Source organism: Megalops cyprinoides, chromosome 1, assembly GCF_013368585.1.
Source record: "Megalops cyprinoides isolate fMegCyp1 chromosome 1, fMegCyp1.pri, whole genome shotgun sequence".
NCBI lineage: Eukaryota > Metazoa > Chordata > Actinopteri > Elopiformes > Megalopidae > Megalops > Megalops cyprinoides.
In genome coordinates this window covers 70,597,463-70,617,616 of record NC_050583.1, presented here as the reverse complement: position 1 = coordinate 70,617,616, position 20,154 = coordinate 70,597,463, and the positions used below count along the sequence as shown (strand labels likewise).

At 38.7% G+C, this 20,154-nt stretch overlaps 2 protein-coding genes across 2 annotated transcripts in view; one reads left to right on the top strand and one right to left on the bottom strand.

Moving 5' to 3' along the window:
• The first annotated feature begins 262 nt into the window (after window positions 1-262).
• On the top strand, window positions 263-9,563 carry psmb3 (proteasome 20S subunit beta 3). The gene is made up of 6 exons (XM_036549807.1): window positions 263-389; window positions 2,302-2,486; window positions 5,047-5,154; window positions 5,580-5,757; window positions 7,492-7,586; window positions 7,832-9,563. The coding sequence occupies exons 1-6, from the start codon at window positions 387-389 to the stop codon at window positions 7,878-7,880; spliced, it is 618 nt and encodes a 205-aa protein (XP_036405700.1). The 5' UTR covers window positions 263-386; the 3' UTR covers window positions 7,881-9,563.
• Window positions 9,564-12,242: 2,679 nt separating this feature from the next.
• Window positions 12,243-20,154, bottom strand: part of LOC118778730 (phosphatidylinositol 5-phosphate 4-kinase type-2 beta) — a 49,580-nt gene continuing 41,668 nt past the window's right edge. The window contains exon 10 of the mRNA XM_036530384.1: window positions 12,243-13,095. Within this exon, the coding sequence (XP_036386277.1) occupies window positions 13,015-13,095 (81 nt within the window). The 3' untranslated portion in view covers window positions 12,243-13,014. The remainder of the gene's footprint in view (window positions 13,096-20,154) is intronic.

Sequence of the window (20,154 nt, the reverse complement as noted above, 5' to 3'; positions counted from 1 at the left end):
CCCCTGCATTCCTTATGTTTTGTATGTAGGTATGCTGTAAATACTGTTTCTGTTAAAAAATTTAAAAGCGAAATAGGTACGTCATTCTCAGTGCTTATTCGCGTGACCGCAGAGAATCCCGCGAGAGTGTCCTTATACGCTCAACCAAACTACAACAGGCTCCTCCTGTGATGTCACTTTTTTTTTTTTGACCAATCAGAAGGACGATTTAATACAGTGACTCTTTACACTTGGCCAATACGTTCTCTCTAAACTACGTTTTTTTGGCGCAGTAGGGGTCACACTGCATTGAAACATTGAGAAACTGTGTTGTCATCCTTGAATCGTCCACATTTTATACATAAACCGTTTTTTGAAGGCATACATAAATCATAAAGTCGTTCACAATGGTAAGTACTTAATCCAGCTGGCATTACCCGTCTAATAACGGGACAGTAAATTGGAATTGTTGACGATGTGTCCATTTTAAAATAATTCTTCTGTCACATTGTAACATGGCTAACTGCTAGTTAGTTTCACACAGGCTAGCTAAAGTGACGTTGTCTAAATTATAAACACCTTTTCTGTAGTCTGTTAGTCTATAGTCTAGCGATCATCCTACGATTTAGGAGGAGTTAAGTACCTAGCTCACTATAGCTATCACAATTTTTTTCCCAAAACCATGTAACTCATGGCTGCCAGCTAGCGATGTGGTGGCCGGCATTGTACGTGGCTAGTTGGGATTGTCACAATCCCGTACCATTAATAGAAAAACATTTTTCATTTGTTTGTAATCGCTATTGTATAGTTAGTGTGGTAGCTATTTCGTCAAATCTTCAAAGGTTTTTTTTTTTGCATTCCGTTCGCACGGCTAGCTAAACAACAGTAGCTGACGTTAGCTAGCTAGTTAGCTAAGTAACCCATCATTCATGAATTTTAAATTAGCATAAGCTAATTTCTTTTGGGCAGTCCAGGTAGCTGTATTGCAGGAAATTGAATTTATTGATATGTAAGATTTCAATCCGTGAAAGGAAAGGAGACACAGAACAACAGGCAACACAGCCCTTTTCCGTAGCTCTGTTGTGAGTGGCTCCATTTCACGCGCGTAAGCACCACTTTATACCTATAGCCATGTTTTGTGCACCCCGTGCCATCAGCAAGAACCCGATACCATAGCTGGTTTCCATCATCATCTGCTTTGTCTGTGTTTAGAATGCGGATGCTGGGGCTACTCTGAAATTCGAGAGAATCGAAACAGAAAGTTAGTTTTAGCCCTCCCCTCAACAGAGAGATTACCAAGTGCAATCTTTCTTAACCGTAAGCAGCTACTGCAGTTCTTAGACCTCGCAGTTTGTGGCAAGTCACACAGTGTCTGCTATAATACGTGTCAGCGGAATCCCCAAGTGACCGTATTTAGGGGAATGCGAATACTTTAACGATACGTCGTCGAGTCCTCGAAGACGACGTAAAGATGACAGGAGAAAATAAGGAGGTACCTAATGTGATGGGGGAAAGGGTTTGTCCCTTGTACCACTGAACTTTAATTTTGTGTGAGGTTTGTCAGGAATTCCTTCCCTCTTCAGGGCAGATGTGTTTTTAATATGAAATGTATGGTTAATGTGACTAAATGTTTCTATACTGTGCAGTGTTGTTTAAAAGCCGATTTGGGGAGTTTTTCAGGAAGATTTAAAATACATCACCTCTTTACAAACTGTTATTGGAAAAAAAAAAAAACATAAGATGCATGCAGTTGTCAAAATGAAATATTTGTATTGTGATTAGTCAATTCTAGCTGCTTTTATGTTGTATGTATATTTTTGTATTTATATTTCTGTAGTCTGTGTTGTCATAAACATAAAATGTTTGGGATGTGACATATGTGTGGTGGTCTATGTCATCAAAGAAAATTCTTCCAAATGAGGATAGATAGATGCATACTCTGCTCAATCAAGTGTCTTGCTTCCTTCACATATGGAATCAGAATCATCCTTAAGGTGGCCGATAGCTATCAATTTCCAGGTCATCAAGATGTGAGGGTGCAGAAATTGAGGAACAGATTAAATTTAGCATTTTTGGGATGCAGCCCCAGTTGTCTTTTAGTCTGCAAAGTTGACAGAGATCCATGGCACTTGCGTATGAATGGTTTTCATGAGGAAATGGCAGAGAGTCATTGAAGGGCAGATAAATTGTAGTATATTAAAATCTGAAAGTGTACTGTTTCTTTGTTTGGTTAAACCTGCATTAGTGAAATCATATGTATGTTAGTAAAATGTTTTGAAAATGGTGTAATGATTTCTAATACCACCCCATTCCTCCTTACAGTCGATTATGTCATATAACGGGGGCGCGGTGATGGCCATGCGTGGTAAGGACTGCGTGGCGATTGCCTCCGACCGGCGCTTTGGGGTCCAGGCACAGATGGTGACCACTGATTTCCAGAAGATCTTTGCCATGGGCGAGAGACTCTATATTGGCTTAGCTGGCCTTGCCACTGACGTGCAGACAGTGTAAGTTCCACATCAATGTCTCTACCATTCTGTTTCATTGTTTGTTTGTTTTTTTGGCTAACCTTTGAAGAAACTTTAAGGCTGCGGTGTGTACACTGTTGTGAACAGGTCTTAAACATTTAGAAGTTACAACACAGATCTGTAACCTTGGTTTTCTTGCATAAATAAGACTTAACTGTGTTAGTGTATACGGAAGATTTTGAGTGAATTGGCTCTTGCAGCATGCAGCAATCCATTTTTCAGCCATCCATGGTCAAGGCTGAACACATGGGTTAAAGATCCACGGCCCCACGCCGGAAATCCGGCGTGCAGAGATTTTAGATCAGGCAATGAATTATTACTAGCGTATACGGGCTCTGATATTACCAGACTGGAATGCAATCTTTTTAAAAACAATCACTGACATGGTGTTTTTTCGGATGAGTTTTAACTAATGGTAGCCTGTTTAGGCAACGTACTGGCAGGAGAGCGCTGTTCTTATCCAGCCGGCAACTAATTTCAACTTTCTGTGCGGCGGTGCCAGGAAGTATTTGCGGGGACTGTATCAGTTGATTACTGCACAATAGGCTAGCATGCATTGAAATAGATGGAGCATAGAAGTGAATCTTGTGAAGGTTGGCACAGACACAAGCACAATAGAACGGGAGCTGAAAAATAAATGGCAGTAGGCTTGGTTAGATGAAAATGGTAATGACAAACGTTCGACGTATGTTGTCAGAAATTAAACGAACCCAGGACCTGTATGGGACAAGCGGCAAAAGGTATTGTCTCAGCATGATACAGATCCCTCACACAAAGCAGGTGTTTGGGCTCTTAGTTATATGTCAATGTTGCCAGGAGCTGTGGCCACTGTAGCTGCTGCTGCTTCATCCATCTAAGACTGCGTGTGTAATCATAAAGTCCGCATTTATAGCGGAATATGACCTGTCTTTCAGGATAGCACCAGCACTAGTTGACCTGTACAAAACATCACAGTACAGAACTGCACTCTCCAAACTTAGCATGTCAAATACACAGGCCAGCTACCTATCCACTCAGGACATTGCCTGTCACATTAGGTAATGTTTAGCGCACAAGCTGTCAAAACAGATGGTTTCACTGAACATTGATGAGTCCACAAACCGCAACATGGACAGAAATTTCAATGTATTCGTTTGATGATGACTTGGACAAAGTTGTAACACGGCATCTTGCTGCGTGACCAACTTTTATTGAAGTTGCACTTTTTTTCTTAAATTCTATCAAAAATGAAGAGGAAGCACTTTTAATTTGAGCATGGTAATCCAAATTTGTATTAATGTATTTTTTTTGTTTGTTTTACAATTTTGAATTAAAGGTGTTGTGGTAACGCTAATTTTTGAATTAAAGCTGTTGTGGTAACGCTAAATGTACATGTGTCCCATCTTGGGGTTATTATTTTATTTTTACTAGAATTGTAAGTAGGTTTAAGACTTTAATTGCTGCGTTTTTGCAGAAACCTTTTATGCTCAACATTTCTATAGTGGTTGCATTAATGTAACTTTTCCATTAGGAGATTTTTAAAAGTGACTTGTGTGAGCCTATTTTGTTACACTTTAAAGGTGTTTTAACAGTCTGTTAAACAGTTTGTGAAATGGAATATTTTACTGATTATTGATCAGTAGGGGTCTGTGGATCTTAAATTTGAAGTTATCAATAGAGATTAGGCCTATACTGATAATTTGCTATTCAAGATGTTACAGAAGTGTCTTTTAACTTTTTTATGTATCTTAAAATAGTTAGTTATCTCTGATGTAATTACTGATTTCAATTCGATAATTTTGGAATTTCTTGCAGTGTTGTTCTAGCCAAATGATACAAATGTAGTATATTCATGTTAGTCATTCCAGTTAGACTTGTAATGCTTTGTTACAGGTCTGGCTAAGATTTCCTGTTAAATTTATACACCTTTTGCTTTGTTTTTTACTATTTGTATGTTTGCATCTGTATCTTTGCAGTCTTTAGTAAGAGATTGTAAATGAATTTTTTAAGCTTTAGTTTTGATGCTTCCATTGCTAGGCAATAGTAAAATGATGAAAATTTGGTACTTTTGGTACTTTGTAAGTCACTGAACTGGAACAACTGAGACACTGAACATTTTTTTTTTACCAATTTTTGAGTTGGTTATACCTGGACTAAGTTTAATAAGTAGTTCATTTGAAGTAATGCCATCATTTTAATTGTACTGCTTCCTCACAATGTGATTGGCAATTGCCTCCACCTGTTTGTTGCAGGTGATGGGGTCAGAAAAGCCTGAGTGGAATGTTGAGTGACACTATGAATTTGTCCCTTTAATTGTCTTAATTTTGGGAACCACTTGGACAGCAAAAGGAAGAAAATGTCTTGTTTCTGTATGTTAGTAGCATAAAAATGGGCTCCTAGTTTCTATGTGGTGTTTCTCGGGGGGGGGCGGTGTTCAGGTAAGGGGAAGAAGTGTCCACTGAGTTTAACTCAGTTTACTAAATTTCAGTCAAAACATGAATTTGATCCCCCTTGACTCACATCTCAATATAGCCTGATCTATCCGGTCTCTGTCTTTCAGGTCTCAACGTCTCAAATTCCGCCTCAACTTGTATGAACTGAAGGAAGGCCGTCAGATCAAGCCCAAGACCTTCATGAGTATGGTATCCAACCTCCTTTATGAGAGGAGGTTAGTCAAACTACTGATTCCATTGTTTCATTACTCACTGCTGACACAAACTTAATAATAAAAATGATAGTTTTTTACATTTATATAGAGTCTTTCAGCCCGTCAAGTTCTCAAAGTGCGTTACTGTGAAGGGGGGACTCGCCTCAACCACTGCTATTATGCAGCACCCACCTGGGTGATGCATGGCAGCCATTCTGCCCAGAACACTCACCCCACACAACAATTGAGGTTGAGAGGGAGTGAGTTTTATTATAATTTGCCTGCAGTCTGGTTGGAAAGCAGTAAAAAACTGTAAAAAAAAAAAAAAAAAAAAAAAAAGGAAATAACCATGTGGTTATGCTATGATGAATTGTTTCCCTTCTGCCTGGTTTCCTTCTCACTCTCATTTTTTTAATCACCATACTAAATTTCCACTTTCCTCTCAGGTTTGGTCCATACTACATTGAGCCTGTGATTGCTGGTCTAGACCCTAGAACATTTGAACCATTCATCTGCTCCTTGGACCTTATTGGCTGCCCCATGGTGACAGAAGACTTTGTGGTGAGCGGCACATGCTCTGAACAAATGTATGGCATGTGTGAGTCCCTCTGGGAGCCAGATATGGTAAGGCTTTTGCTATGACTTGATTTTTTTATATCAGTTTTGCTTTCCTTGATTGAAACAGTATTGGACTGCGTTTCACTGCTCTGTAATTGGCCTTGATGTGGTAATGATTTACATTACATTGTTGTTTAGTAGATGTTCTTATCTACAGAGACTTAAATAGGTTACAATTTTACATGGTATCCATTTGAACAGCTGGATATTTACTGAGACAATTCTGAATGAAGTACTTGTCCCTGGGGTACAGCCGCAGTGCCCCAGCAGGGAATCGAACCAGCAACCTTTCGGTTACAAGCCCTGCTCCTTACCTGCTATGCTACACTGCTGCCCCATATTTTACATATAACCTCACCAAAGTTTCACAAGAAGTTATCATTGTGAAGACATTTACATTATGGTTGAAATTATCAGATAATATCACAGGGCTCAATTTAACTTTGAAATGTGGTTGCTTGGCTGGGCAACAAGTCATCAGTTTTTGGTTGCCTGAATGGACATTATGGTTGCCAAATTTTTTGATGACATTTTGAACCAAGTTGAATGTAAGATAGCTAGCTAGCCAACCAACAAAAAATATAACCATGTCTCCAAAATGAGTTCATCACAGTGTGGGACTGAGACTAAATGAAGTAATTCCCTGCTGCCTCCCTCTTGAGGAGACTGCAAACTACAGACACTTGCTAACAAAGTATCTTGTTTGCTAATGCTAGTAGCTCGGTTTAGTTGAGGACACCACAATTTGATTGCCCTGGGCAACTGGGCCATATGGCTATAGATGATGAGTCTCACAGTTCACTAATGGAGAGTCAGCCCCAGTATTCCAAGTCACAGAAGCCTTACAAAGAGAAAAACCATTGCAGATCTTTGCAATAGTTCTCTTATTTTTATACTTAATAAGGAATTTTTGTTTTTGCAAAACATGCAAATATTTTTTGATGCATGTTGGATCATGAATGTGAGCTTTAATATATTTCTGACACCTCCTATGATGAGTAAGAAAACATTTTCTCTCCCCCACCTCCCATTTGAGGTACAAGGGGGGGGAAACCTAATATTTTCAGCTTTGCTACCTTGTGGTAGGTCCTGGTGGTGAGAGCTAGCTAAGTATTTGATAAGCAAAGTAGACTGCTTGCTTAGTAGCCATCTGGTTAGCTACTCGCTACAGTTACTGCTGTATTTAATATGGCAAAGACTTCATTGAGTGCTCAAACATTTTTAAAAATTTCCTTGTCTGAACCATCAGCAATATTAATGCCCTTCTCATTTTCCCCCAGAAATTTAAGTCCTTGCAGTGACCTTTGGATTAGACCTTTGGTCAGTTTTCACTGCACATTTAGGTCATCTTTTGTTAATTTTATACTGTCACTTAACACTCAATATCGTTACACCGATACAGGACTGGTATCTTGAACTTCACAGCAAATGGAACATTACACATGTTTTCATAGTTAGGTCAAAAATTGCTCTCATTTTAAAGTAAACATGGTAATATGTGTTACCTAATTTACCAGAAAAATCATTGTCATTCCAATTTTTAGAGTAGAAGCTTCTCAGATGTCCACCTACAAGGACACAGAAAGTTGGCTACACATTGTGTATATTTTGTGAAAACAGAAGTTACACCTGTCAAAATATGGATTTTGTGGTAAACAAATGGAAATCCAAAATTTTAATTACCTGCTAAAATTAGATTTTGAAGTATATACTCTCTATATAACTTGCACCCTCTTGTAGGAACCGGAGGACCTGTTTGAGACCATTTCTCAAGCCATGCTGAATGCAGTGGACAGAGATGCAGTGTCTGGCATGGGAGTTGTTGTCCATGTCATGTAAGTCAGCCAGAATGATTTAAGTATTGTTTGGACTGTTCCAGTAAAGTGTTCTTGTATGTTAACTTGTTCTTGTAAAAAGAAGTATAAAGAGTGCCACAAAAGTTATATACATATTTGTCAACCCGTAAAATGTATCAAGTTTCTTTGTGACTTTGTTTCTAATTATGTTTAATTGTTTAATTGCAGTGCACTGCATACTTTCTTTCTTCTTGCATTTAATTGGACGCATCTTGTTTTCACAGTGAGAAAGACAAAATCACCACTCGGACCCTCAAGGCCAGAATGGACTAGAATGCTTGATCATTAGGACTTCCCTTAATTTTTCCAATTCTTATTTTGATACATTAAACTTGCACCATTTTCTGTTTTGCAGAAAGGGGTGAAATTGTCAAATAAATATGTAACACATGCCATGTATATTCTAATGCTCTTCTTTTGGCTTTGTATTCTTGGTGAGTGGTGAGTGGATGGGTAAAGACTGGTTAGAATGTTTGTGGCTGTGCTTATAACATAGCTGAAAATAGCATCCTGGGCAATTCAGTCTTCAATCATGGGACTCATTGTAGCAGGATCCTTCCCATTCACAGAAATGTTTTATACTGTACTGCATGCACTCCCATTTCAGATCTGCACAATCAAAGCCAAATTCAAACAATCCCATATCAAGGACACAGTCACATGGAACCAGGAGGAAAGTTAACATGAGTCTTATTTTTTTAATAATTAGAAAAAGTCTAAACTTGATTCCAATGTAGAATAAGACAGAACAAAGACCAGTTAAAAAAACAACCAATTGTGCTTTACGTCACAAGTGTTTACACTGTAGCCTTCAGGTACCAACACAGGCTATGGAGAAGATTAATTTTTTTGTCAATTCACTTCTTTTTAAAAGCTCTGTTGTACAGCCTCCTGATGCAGCTGTTTCATATTCTTGGTGCAGCATGTCATATAAACATCATTGTAACCTGTGTTTTGTGCATTAAGCAAAATTAAGATGCATGTTTGGAACAAATGAAAACCAACTGGCGTAGTCCCCCTTTTGTATTTTAACATATTCTAACCCTAACCATGGCTTAAAGCACTGTCTACTTCAGCTGACCACAGTACTCAATTTGTGTATGAACAGCCTCACAGGGGACATCATAACAGTGAGCTGGTTTTTGTTTTCAGACAATTCCCTAGTTGTCTAAACAGGGTCCATTTGTTAGTCTTACAGCATAGCAAGGTGATCAATTAACCAGGAAGATGTGCAAGATTGCAACTCTTGAAGCAAAGGCTTCCTAGCCCCTAGACTAGACTAATTTACAGTAGACTCAGAGTGTTTGGTTACTTAAGCTTGTCACATTTACATACAGCACAGGTACCGCAATCTTTTTTGACTTGTGGAACATAATGTGTCAAGTTGGGTTTTCCATTCATGTCAGTCAAAGAAGTCTGGGAAGAGTAAGCAGCATGGTATTGCAGAGAAGGGGACGTCAATATACCAAGAAGCATTAAAAGTGTAATGTTTCAAATTCATATTTATTCAGACCCCTCATTTAATTAGAACTACTATGATAAATGTATACTTTTATATGTATGTTATACATTTGTGTGTATGTATTTATTCATAAAATGTATATACAAAATCAGTACCTTGACAAACTTCTGACCTTTGACCAATTCTCTCATTTTACTGAATTACAAAAGGTAGACAATAGTAAGGCAAATATATCCTTGGTAGGGCAATTTTTCATCTGTGTAAAGTTGGAGCTTTCAGAGCACAGGGGTTGAATACTCATGCAAATGCCTTATTTCAGTTTTTATTTTTCTTAGATATTTTAAAAGATATTTTCACATTAACATAAAACTAATGTCACCAATCTGTTTTTAAATAAAATATCACACAGAACAATTTCAGTAAAATGTGAGAATTGGTCAAGGTTCTGAATTCTTCTACAAGGCACTGTGTGTGTGTGTGTGTGTGTGTGTGTGTGTGTGTGTGTGTGTGTGTGTGTGTGTATTTATATATATATATATATATATATATATATATATATAGAGAGAGAGAGAGCCAGTACCTGTCAAAAGTTTGGACACACCTGATTTAGACTGATTAACACATTTTGATCTAAAGACTTACGCTTAAATGCTTGAAATTTGTTTCTTAGACAAACATAAGTAGTGAAGTTGATGCCTATGTATGAATTTATTTCCAAAAAATGTATTTAAAAAATTGACATTTTAAAAATTTGTTTAACACTTTTGGACACTGCATAATTCCATTTGTGTTATTTCATAGTTTCGATGTCTTTAGTATTATTCTAAAATGTGGAAAATAGTGAAAATAAAGAAAAACCCTTCTATGAGTGGGTGTGTCCAAACTTTTGACTGGTACTATTTTATTTCATATATATATATATATATATATATATGAATAGAGACAGACAGACACACACACACACACATCTATATATAAATAGACACACACACACATCTTACTCCCATGGGCTGTGACAAGAGCTTGGGAGGCAACTAAATCCAAAGGCAAGAGTTGGAACACATAACTAAAGTCCCCCAGATAGTCTCAAACAATACCATATGAAATCACACGAATGTTGTAGTCATGGTCACTTTGCAGAAAACTGCATCTGAATGACAGCTGGTAACATGTCTTAGATGACATGGAAATCCATCTTTGTGGACATGTGCTTCAGCATTACATTTAGGAAAAAATGTGAAGCTTATGTTAAAAAATCAATGCCCACTGTGAAATGTGGAGTTGGTCTATTTTGGGGTTATTCCACACCTACAGGTCTAGGAGCACTGGTTAAGACAGAGGCATCAATCAACTGTACATGTTAGTTGATGGAATTTTGTCAATGTGATCCATCCCAGAAGAGGATATAAAAAATAGTGAATACAGGGATTTGAGTGAAAATGATCCTTGTGTTTTCTTGAATGAAATTCATTTCATGTGAACAGTATGATTTTTCGCTTTGCAATGCTATCAAGACCAAAGTACAACATTTTTAACATTAAGGCAGTCAAAATGATCCAATATGTATGTTTTGTTACTTTCTCAGCAGGGGTATGAATAAATATGTGTTAATCCTTCTATATAATGTATTTCTGCTCAACTAATTTGCTTAACTAATGAAGTGAATACAGTTATTGATTCTTTATGAATATATACTTTTAGAGAAACACCGCAATAAAAAAAGTTTATTACATTTTAATACCTCCCAGAAAGTGCAATTTGTGCTCTGTGAGAGGTATGTCTAACCTCACACCAAGAATGAAACATGGGGACCCTTTTTCAGAGCAGCAAGTCTATTCCAATGTGACAAGGAGCAGCACCTACAGGGTTTCCTACTAAAGGGGGTCTTACTATATATTCTTAGCAATTATACAAAAACAAATCATTGAACACCTATGAGCTCTAATCTATGGGTAGTGTGTGAGGGAAAAAATCTTAGACTAAGGCTAAATATGATGCTAATGAAATAATAGAGAACATTTGGTCATTTTATTAAAACAGAATATTACTGTGGCTGGCGACCCTTTTGTAAATTTTCTGTGATCACTGTTTGTGATATGGGAGAGGACATGACTACCACAAGAGTGAGCATGGAAACACAGAAAAAGAAGACAGGAATGCTTGGGGGTGTTGAAGGTTAAAGGGACATAAAAGATGAAATGGCTCTCAACATTAGGGTGAAGGAGAAGATGGTATGACAGAGAACACAACTATACCAAATGAGTCTGTCCTCACTGTCCCACAAATTGACTGAGATTGCACTGTGAGCCGGACGGGCTGTACTGAAACAACAAAGTTCAAGATCACATCCTGCGAGTATTAGTTTAACTAACATAGACAGAAGCATGAAACAGTCTACTATTTCCATACATGATAAGCCAGAAAGTAACCTCTGTGCAGGTGCACATCAAAGTGAAAAGAAAAGGCTTCCAAAAGATACTACAACTGCTTGACTCTTAGGATTCAAATCTGTGGCATGACATGATTTGAATCCTAAGATTCAAATCATGTCATGATTATCAATGATTATCAATGATAATCAGCACAGTATAGTGTTGCCTTTACAGTCTACCCAATTACACACAAATTAACATACTGAGCCTGGTCTCACTGAAACTGCTGAGCAAAACAGGGTTTATATGAAGGGAACAGAGCCCAGTGGGAATAAATTCTCCACAAGCTGAAGAGCACCAAGGCTATCAGTTTGAATTCTTTGATTTGAGGTGACTTCCCACCTCAACGACCTTTCATTTGAGGTGAGATCTCTTCCCAGTTGACGACATTTTTGTAGCAGTAACATTGTAAAATACCTGAAGAATTAGTGGAAGTGTTATGTGTTAAAATTATCCTCAGAGTTGACAAATGTTGCACTCAGAGGTCACACTGACAACCCCTTCATCCAACAAAACAAAATAAAAATAAATTTTGAGGAAAAAAGTAAAAACAAAATTAAGATAAAACTCCCTTTAATATGCAATGCATAATTTCAAGTAACTTACTGTTTAAATGTCTGTTGGTAACCAAACAATACTGTATACAAACACAAAAATGCTACATTTTCATGTAAACAATATATAAAACAAAACAAAAAACTCATGCTAATACAAATGGAGCTTTGCTTGAGCATTTCTCATCAATTTCTTACCAGAATTCAACTTGTTTGCTGAAAAAAGTGGAGGCTGTTTCAAAATGTTTACAAACACATGGCATCTTAACATTCAAACACTTTCAATGAAAACCATTTTCTCTTTGTAATTACGAAATAGTGCTTAAAGGTTGAGTTGGATGGTTGTTGGCGGTGTTTTGACTGACAGTGGAGTCATTAACATTTCAGACATGCACCATTATGTGTATATGTTCTATATTTCTTTTTTATTTAGTTGATTGCTTTGTGTCTACTGTCTGCAGTTCTCACAGAAATTCTGGACTTTGTCATGGTAACTGACTGTTAGGGACCTGACGACTTAGTCAATGGATTCATGCATTGTGTATATGTGTGCATATGTGTATGTGGTATATGTGTGTCTGTATTTATATGCACAAGTGTGTGCATGAGTATGTGATATAAAACAGGTAACAAATAGGAATAATAACATAAATGGAAACAGAAAAAATGAAAACAAACATAGACTCTTACTGCTGGAGCCAAAAGATACTCTTCCAAGGCATTAGTGACAGAGTTCCAGTGCTGCTGGCATGAGGAAGGGGGAAGGGGGAGAGTCACCTCGCTTTAGAAACAATCCAGCCCCTGGGTGCATCCCAGTCTCAGACATCATAACAGTTGTTCTGCCCATACTTTATGTCCACCGGTCTCCAGGATAGGGAGTTAAGGGCATGGTGGGAGGGTGACGTGAGCAGGACTATGTATGGGTGGGTGAGGGTGAGGAAATGGAGGGGAGAATGGTACTACGACAGGATATTAGACATGAATTCAAAGAATCTTTTAGAGTACTGTTCTGGGTTGACCGTGGAAATCTCAGCCCCAGCCTGTGGCAGAAGAGGGAAAAGAGAAACAACAGTTAGTTGTTCAATGTATGAAGAATAAATTAAGAAATTAGATCTAAAAATAAGAAGAGCAACAATAATACCTCAATAAATTGTATAATAATAATATATTACAATAATATATTATTGTATTAATATATTTTAATATTTTGTTGTACTAACATTCTACATACAATATATATAATTATACAGTTTCCTCATGCAAGCGCAAGCAATGTCCAGTTTTTATGTTTTTAAAATTGCCAGTGTACTGTTCGATGAATATGTATGAACACTGGTATCATATTATCTATTACTAGATTACTATACCATATTGTTACATTTTGATGGAGCAGACACACAGCCGATTTAAACTTGAACAGCTACCTCAAGTTTAGATCCCTAAAGGGTAGTGCTCTTCATACTACTTGATAGTTACATACTAAATTAATCAGTAGTTGTTTTCCATAAATATATACATTTGTTACATTAAAAAGTGATTTTCCTCACATTTACTACAAAACACATTTGAGTTTCTCTTGTATCAATTTAAAAATGTTGCTCCCTTTGACAGAAATTAGCTGCAAGTATCACCTTTCCCTTCCTCACCTTCTGTTAACTGCCTTTTCCATCATTGGAGCTCTGTATCTACTATGCCTTTAAATGTTTGATATGTACATGCACTTAGCTGTATTTAACAGGCAGGACTTAAATTAGCTTGACCATATTAATACTAAACAGCTGTCATGCAGCAGAGTCAGACAGCTAACATGAGTTTGGCCTGTTCATGCCAGATATACTAAAATAATCCTGATTTAGTGGCTGTAGAAAGTATTCACCCCCTTGAAATTTACCACATTTTGTTGTGTTACAACCTGAATGTTCAATGCATGAATGAGTTTTTTTCCTGCAATAGACAAAATATACTAAGAACATAAGAACACAAGAACATAACATATTATGACGAGAACAGGCCATTTGGCCCAACTAAGCTCGCCATTACAATTAAAGAGAATCTAAAACTGCATCAAGTCTGGACTTGAACACAGCAAGGGTCTCTGTGTCAACTACATGACCTGGCAACCTATTCCATGTATTGATAACTCCTTGTGTAAAATAATACTTCCTTATATCGGTGCAGAACTTACTCTTCACTAGTTTCCATTTATGTCCCCATGTTCTACGGACTGAACTCACCCTAAAAAATCAATTATAGTTAACCTTATTGAGTCCTTTTATACATTTAAAAACCTCTATTAGAGTCTAAAGTCTAAATAGGCTAAGTAACTTGAGTCTTGAGCTTTTATATTTCATGCCAGGAACTAATTTAGTTGCCCTTCTTTGAACTTTTTCAAGAGCCTCAATATCTTTCTTATAGTGCAGTGCCCAGAACTGCACACAATATTCCAAGTGAGGTCTGACTAGAGCATTGTATAATTTCAATATAACCTCCTTAGATTTATAATCAATACTTTTGGCTATATATCCTAACATCCTGTTAAGCTTGGGTCAACTATTACTCCCAAGCCTTTTTCAAATTGAGCACATTCTAGTTTTTTTCCCCCAAAGAAGTATCTTGTCTGAGGTTCTTATTTCCCACATGCAAGACTTTACATTTAGCTAAATTGAATGTCATCTGCCAGGTATCCACTTTTGGATGCTATTTAGATCTTCCTGTATTACCCTAGTTGATTCTATACTGTTGGCTAGACCCCCTAGTTTTGTATCATTTGCATATTTTACTACTTTACTACTAATCTCTGCATCCAGATCATTTATGTGTACAAGGAACAGCAAAGGCCCCAACACCGATCCCTGCAGGACTCCACTTCATACAGGACCCTGCTCTGATACAATTCCTCCCACAGTTACAGTCTGCTTTCTGCTAGACAACTTCGAACCCACTCAGTGATAGCTCCTGTAATTCCTGCAAATTCTCATGTGGTACTTTGTCAAATGCCTTTTGAAAGTCCAAATAGGTAATATCAAAAGCTTGGTCTGAGTCTAAACACACTGTAGCTTCCTCAAAAAAGTCCAAGAGGTTTGTTAAGCATGACCTCCCTTTGCAAAAACCATGCTGGCTATCACTTAAGATACCATTTTGTTCAAGGAATAATTCCAAATTGTCCCTAATGATGGATTCCAGTAATTTACATGTGATACAAGTTAAGCGGACAGGCCTATAATTTCCTGGATCAGTCCGGTCTCCTTTCTTGTAGATAGGTACTACACTGCCATGTTTCCAGTCATCATCAATTTCCTCCATAATTGAATTGAATGCACCTGAAGGCATATGTGAAAACACTTCACTAGTGAAACTCTCCACAAAGTAACTATTTAGGGTATCAGCAATAGCTTTGTTATCATAAACTCCATCCTTATTTTTTATACCTCTTATCTCATCCTTAATTATCCTTTTACGACTGTAGTATTGAAAAAAGCGTTTAGAGTTGCTCTTTGCAACTAGTGCAATCTGTCTTTCAAAACACCTTTTAGCTTCCCTTATTTTTTTCGTAACTTGAGCTCGCATGTACTCGCATTACTGTATTCAAACTTATTGCTCTCTGAGCTGTCCAACTTGTATAACCGAAATAATTTCCTTTTTTGTTTCAAACGGTCCAGTAACGACTAATTCATCCACTGAGGATGCTGTTTTTTCAGCTTCCCTTTTCTCACTTGTGGAATGAATTTACGCTGTACATCCAGAATAATCGTTTTAAATATGCACCACATTTCTTTCACAGTTTCACCATCTAGAAGAGGTACCCAGTTTACATTGCTTGTATAGTCACACATCTTAATAAACTCAGCCCGTCTAAAGTTGAATACTCTAGCATTGGAGAATGCAGATTTAACTTGCCAAAAAACTTCAAATGTAACTGCACTATGGTCACTTGTTCCGAGTGGTTCCCCTACCTCAGTACTGCCGATTCTATCAGGATTATTACACAGAACCAGATTTAGGATTGTGTTCTCTCTTGTAGGTTGAGTAACAGACTATCAAAAAACAGTCATTTACAACATCCAAACACTCTTCCTCACATTTACCTTGACCTGACATAGCTTCCCAATTAATTGAAGGGTAACTGAAGTCCCCCATTACTACTGTCTCACCCACCTGACATGCTAGCTTAACATCATCAAAGAGCATACTGTTAACACTGTTGTCTGAGGCTGGTGGCCTATAATATACTCCGACATTCAGACCCTTTACATTTTCCCCCAATATTTTAATCCATATGTCCTCACTAACACCAATGGGCTCCATTCCTGGAATTTCCTGAATATTAAGATTATCCTTTACATAGAGAGCTACACTCCCTCCTCTTCTATTGGTTCTATCTTTTCTTACCAGCTTGTATCCCTCTACGTTATACTCATCCCCATCCCCTGCACCAAAAGCCACGTCTCTGTGATCCCAACAACATCATATTTACTATTACTCATGGCAGTTTATAGTTCCAAAATTTTATTTTTTTTATGCTTCTAGCATTTAAACAGGAATTTCAGGGTACTGCGTGTGTCTTTCCTTTCCACTCCCAGCTGCTCAAAACCACCTCTATTACAGTACTGCTCTGACTGATTTGCAATCATGGTTTCGTCATTACTAATAAAATACTTAGCCATGGTGTGTTCTATTCCAGCAGTCTGTCTATCCCTACCCATCTCACTGTATAACTTCCCTGCCCCCCCAGACCCTAGTTTAAATAACCCTCTGCTACCCTAAGCAAATGCTGGCCCAGTGCAGCTGTACCCCTCTGGTTCAGGTATAACCCGTCCCGCTTGTACAGGTCACCCCTGCACCAAAAGGAGTCCCAGTGCCCCATAAACCTGTACTCCTCTTTCCCACACCAGGTTTGTAGGTACGTGTTAAATCTGCTTCCCTTTGTTTGCATGTGGTACCGGTAGAATTCCAGAAAAGACTACTGTGGAGGTTCTGCTCCTAATCTTCCCCGCTAGCTCAATTTGTCCTGTAGAACCCCGAACCTACCCCTTCCTATGTCATTGGCTCCAACATGCACCATGACCACTGAATCCTCCCCTGCTCTGGCCAGGAGCTTGTCTGCATGCTTCAGAAGGTCTCCAACCTGGGCACCAGGCAGGCAACAGACCATGTGAGACTCCTTGCCCCGCGATCACACTATGCTATCTACCCCTCTAATGACTGAGTCCCCCACTATCACTAACTCTCTTTTCTTGGAGGATGAGGCCACCTGGGTGCCCTGGGGCTCTTCAGTCCTTCCACTCTCAGGATTGTGGGCCAACTCGTCCTGCAGTGGCATGAAACGGTTGGTCACCGCAATCTCTGGAGATGCCGCCCCTCTTGGAATTGTGTGCCCCTTTCTACGCCTACGCCCTACTGCAACCCAGTTCTCTCGCCCTATCTGGTCTGTATCTTCCCCCTACCCAGCTTTGGTGAGCACACTATCTCCCTATAGGGTGTACTAATCAGTTCCTGGAACTCTAACAATTCAGGATTACTGTGGAGTCCAGCTAGTTGGGCCTCAAGATCAAGAATCTTGTTCTCCAAGTGCCTAACGAGTCGGCAACGATCGCGGATGAACTCATCCTGGAGGTCTCCCTCCAGATATCCGATCATCTGGCAACTCTCGCACAGTTTTGGCCACATTTTTTCCCCTAACTGAAGACGCTTTCCCTAAATAAGGATTTACTGCCGAGACAGAATTACCAGCTAAAAAAAAGTGCTACAAGCACCGAGGTGGCTCAGAACAGTCAAAGGCAGAAATTAAACACAAGGAGTGCCACTTAGGGTGTACTGACAATAGGCAATCCGTACCCATACCCGTGCCCGAGCACGATTGACCCCCAAAGTCCAGTTCGTTTGACTAGTGTGATCGCTCTGTACCGTGCCCGGGCCCGCTTGAAGAGGTGGGCCTGGGCACGGTTTAGTTGGACTCGGGCACGGTACGCATCTAGTGTGATCGCTAACCGTGCCCGAGCACGGTGCTTGAACAAGACGTCAATGATGCGACTGTCCCATTTAACAAATATATCCGTTATAGCAACATTTAGCTGGATATCTGTTAGTTACACGCCCAGTCATAATAATTCCTTTAAACCACCATTTGATTAGCCAGCTGACTTCCTTAAATATAACAAGCTGGCTACCTCCAAAATTCGATTGGTTAGTTCTGTAGATCTATACCTAAAATAACTCGCAAACGCTGACCAGCAAATTTCGTTTTAACCCTTTCGCGCGTACGGTCACACCGGTGTGATTAGCCGTTTAGCGCATATGCTAAAACTGGTGTGATTAGAACACTAGATTGGAGAAATTCTAGCTAATTTTGGTTTTGAGGAAACAGCGATTTAGCTCTAAAAATGCTAACTGAAATCTATAAGAAACTTAACGCAAATGAAAACATAACGAACCATATAAGGTAACACACGCGCTACATACCATAACAAATAAGTTACATGCGAAAGGGTTAAAACAAAATTTGCTGTTCAGCACATCTGCGTTCGTCACACCTTTCAGTAATTCAGCCAGGTAAATATCCGCGCTGGAATTACGGAAGGAAGTTGCGGTCAAACTTGATAATATGATTAATTTGCGTTAAAACATTAACGCGTTAAAGTTTCCAGATTAATTGCGAACGAGCGTTAACGCGTTAATGTTGACAGCCCTAATACAAACACAAACAATCGTGCTCGGGCACGGTACAAGGCAACCAGGCCTAGTGTGAGAACGCCCTTAGTTTAGATACAATAAACTACACCTACAGTTCAGCAAAAGCAGACACGATAACACAACCAGAATCAGCATATGCTAAAAGCAAACACAGAAGAACAGTAAAAACAAGGTAAAGGTCGTCGAATATAACTTGTTGGCCAACGCGTTGATGGAGGAAAAAAGTTCCCCTAATGGCAACAAAAGATTCAACTTTAGGAGCAGATCAGACCTACCCTTATTTAATAGCTAGGTTTATAGCCCCAATTTTTATTTTTATCCGTTTGGATGTAGGAGCAGACAGACCACTCCACAAACACAGCATGAACTCGTCAGGCAACAGCAGTCGAACAGAGCAATTGAAAGCAAGCAGCATGTAAAGGGGCTCAACACGTTAATGGAGGAAATCCATATTTATTGAGAAAGAAAACTAAAAAACAGAAAGCACAAAATCCAGCTTGAATATGTATCCACCCTCTGTGCCATTTTGTATTTAGTACATAGTTGCTCCACCTTTTGCAGCAATTACAGCCTCAAGTCTTCTGTGGTAAGTTTTCACAAGCTTTTCACATTTTGTGGGTTCGGTGTTCGCCCAATCTTCCATTTAAAGCTGCTGTAGTTGTTGCACATTATGTGGGGACCAATAGTGTATGATCTTCAGCTCCTGCCACAGATTTTGTATTGGGTTTAACTCTAGACTTTCACTTGGCCACTCTAAGACATTCACTTTTTTCTTTTTAAGCAACAGTAGGGTTGCTTTGCCTCTGTGTTTGGGGTCATTGTCCTGTTGAAAGATGAAACTCCATCCCAGTTTCAAGTCTTTTGCAGACTGTGTTAGGTTTTGCTGAGGGCTCTGCCTATATTTTTGTCCATTCATTCTGCCTTCGATTCAGACAAACCTACCAGCCCCTGTCAACGAAGATCAGCTCCTCAACTCAATGCTGCCAGCGCCATACTTCACAGTGGGGATGGGGTGTTGTCAGAATAATAATCAGTGCCCTTCTTTCATCAGACATAACATTTAGCATTAAGGCTAAACACTTTTCATTTCATAAAATTTTCTTTCATGTTGTCTGAGAGGCTTCCATGTGCTTTCCTGTGTACTCCAAACAGGACTTAATATGACATTCTTTTAAAGTATGGCCACCCTACCAGATTTGTGGAGTACCTGAGTAATTTTTGTTTCATTCACAGTTTACCCCTTCTCAGTCAGGAAACATTGTTTCAGTGTTTTCCTCAGCCTCTTGGTTGCTGCTCTGACCAATGTCCTTCTTCCCTGGTTGCCCAGTTTTAGAGGATGACCTAGTCAATGAAGATTCTGGGTAGTTTTGTGTTCCTTTCACTTCCACACAATTGTGTTCAACAATGCT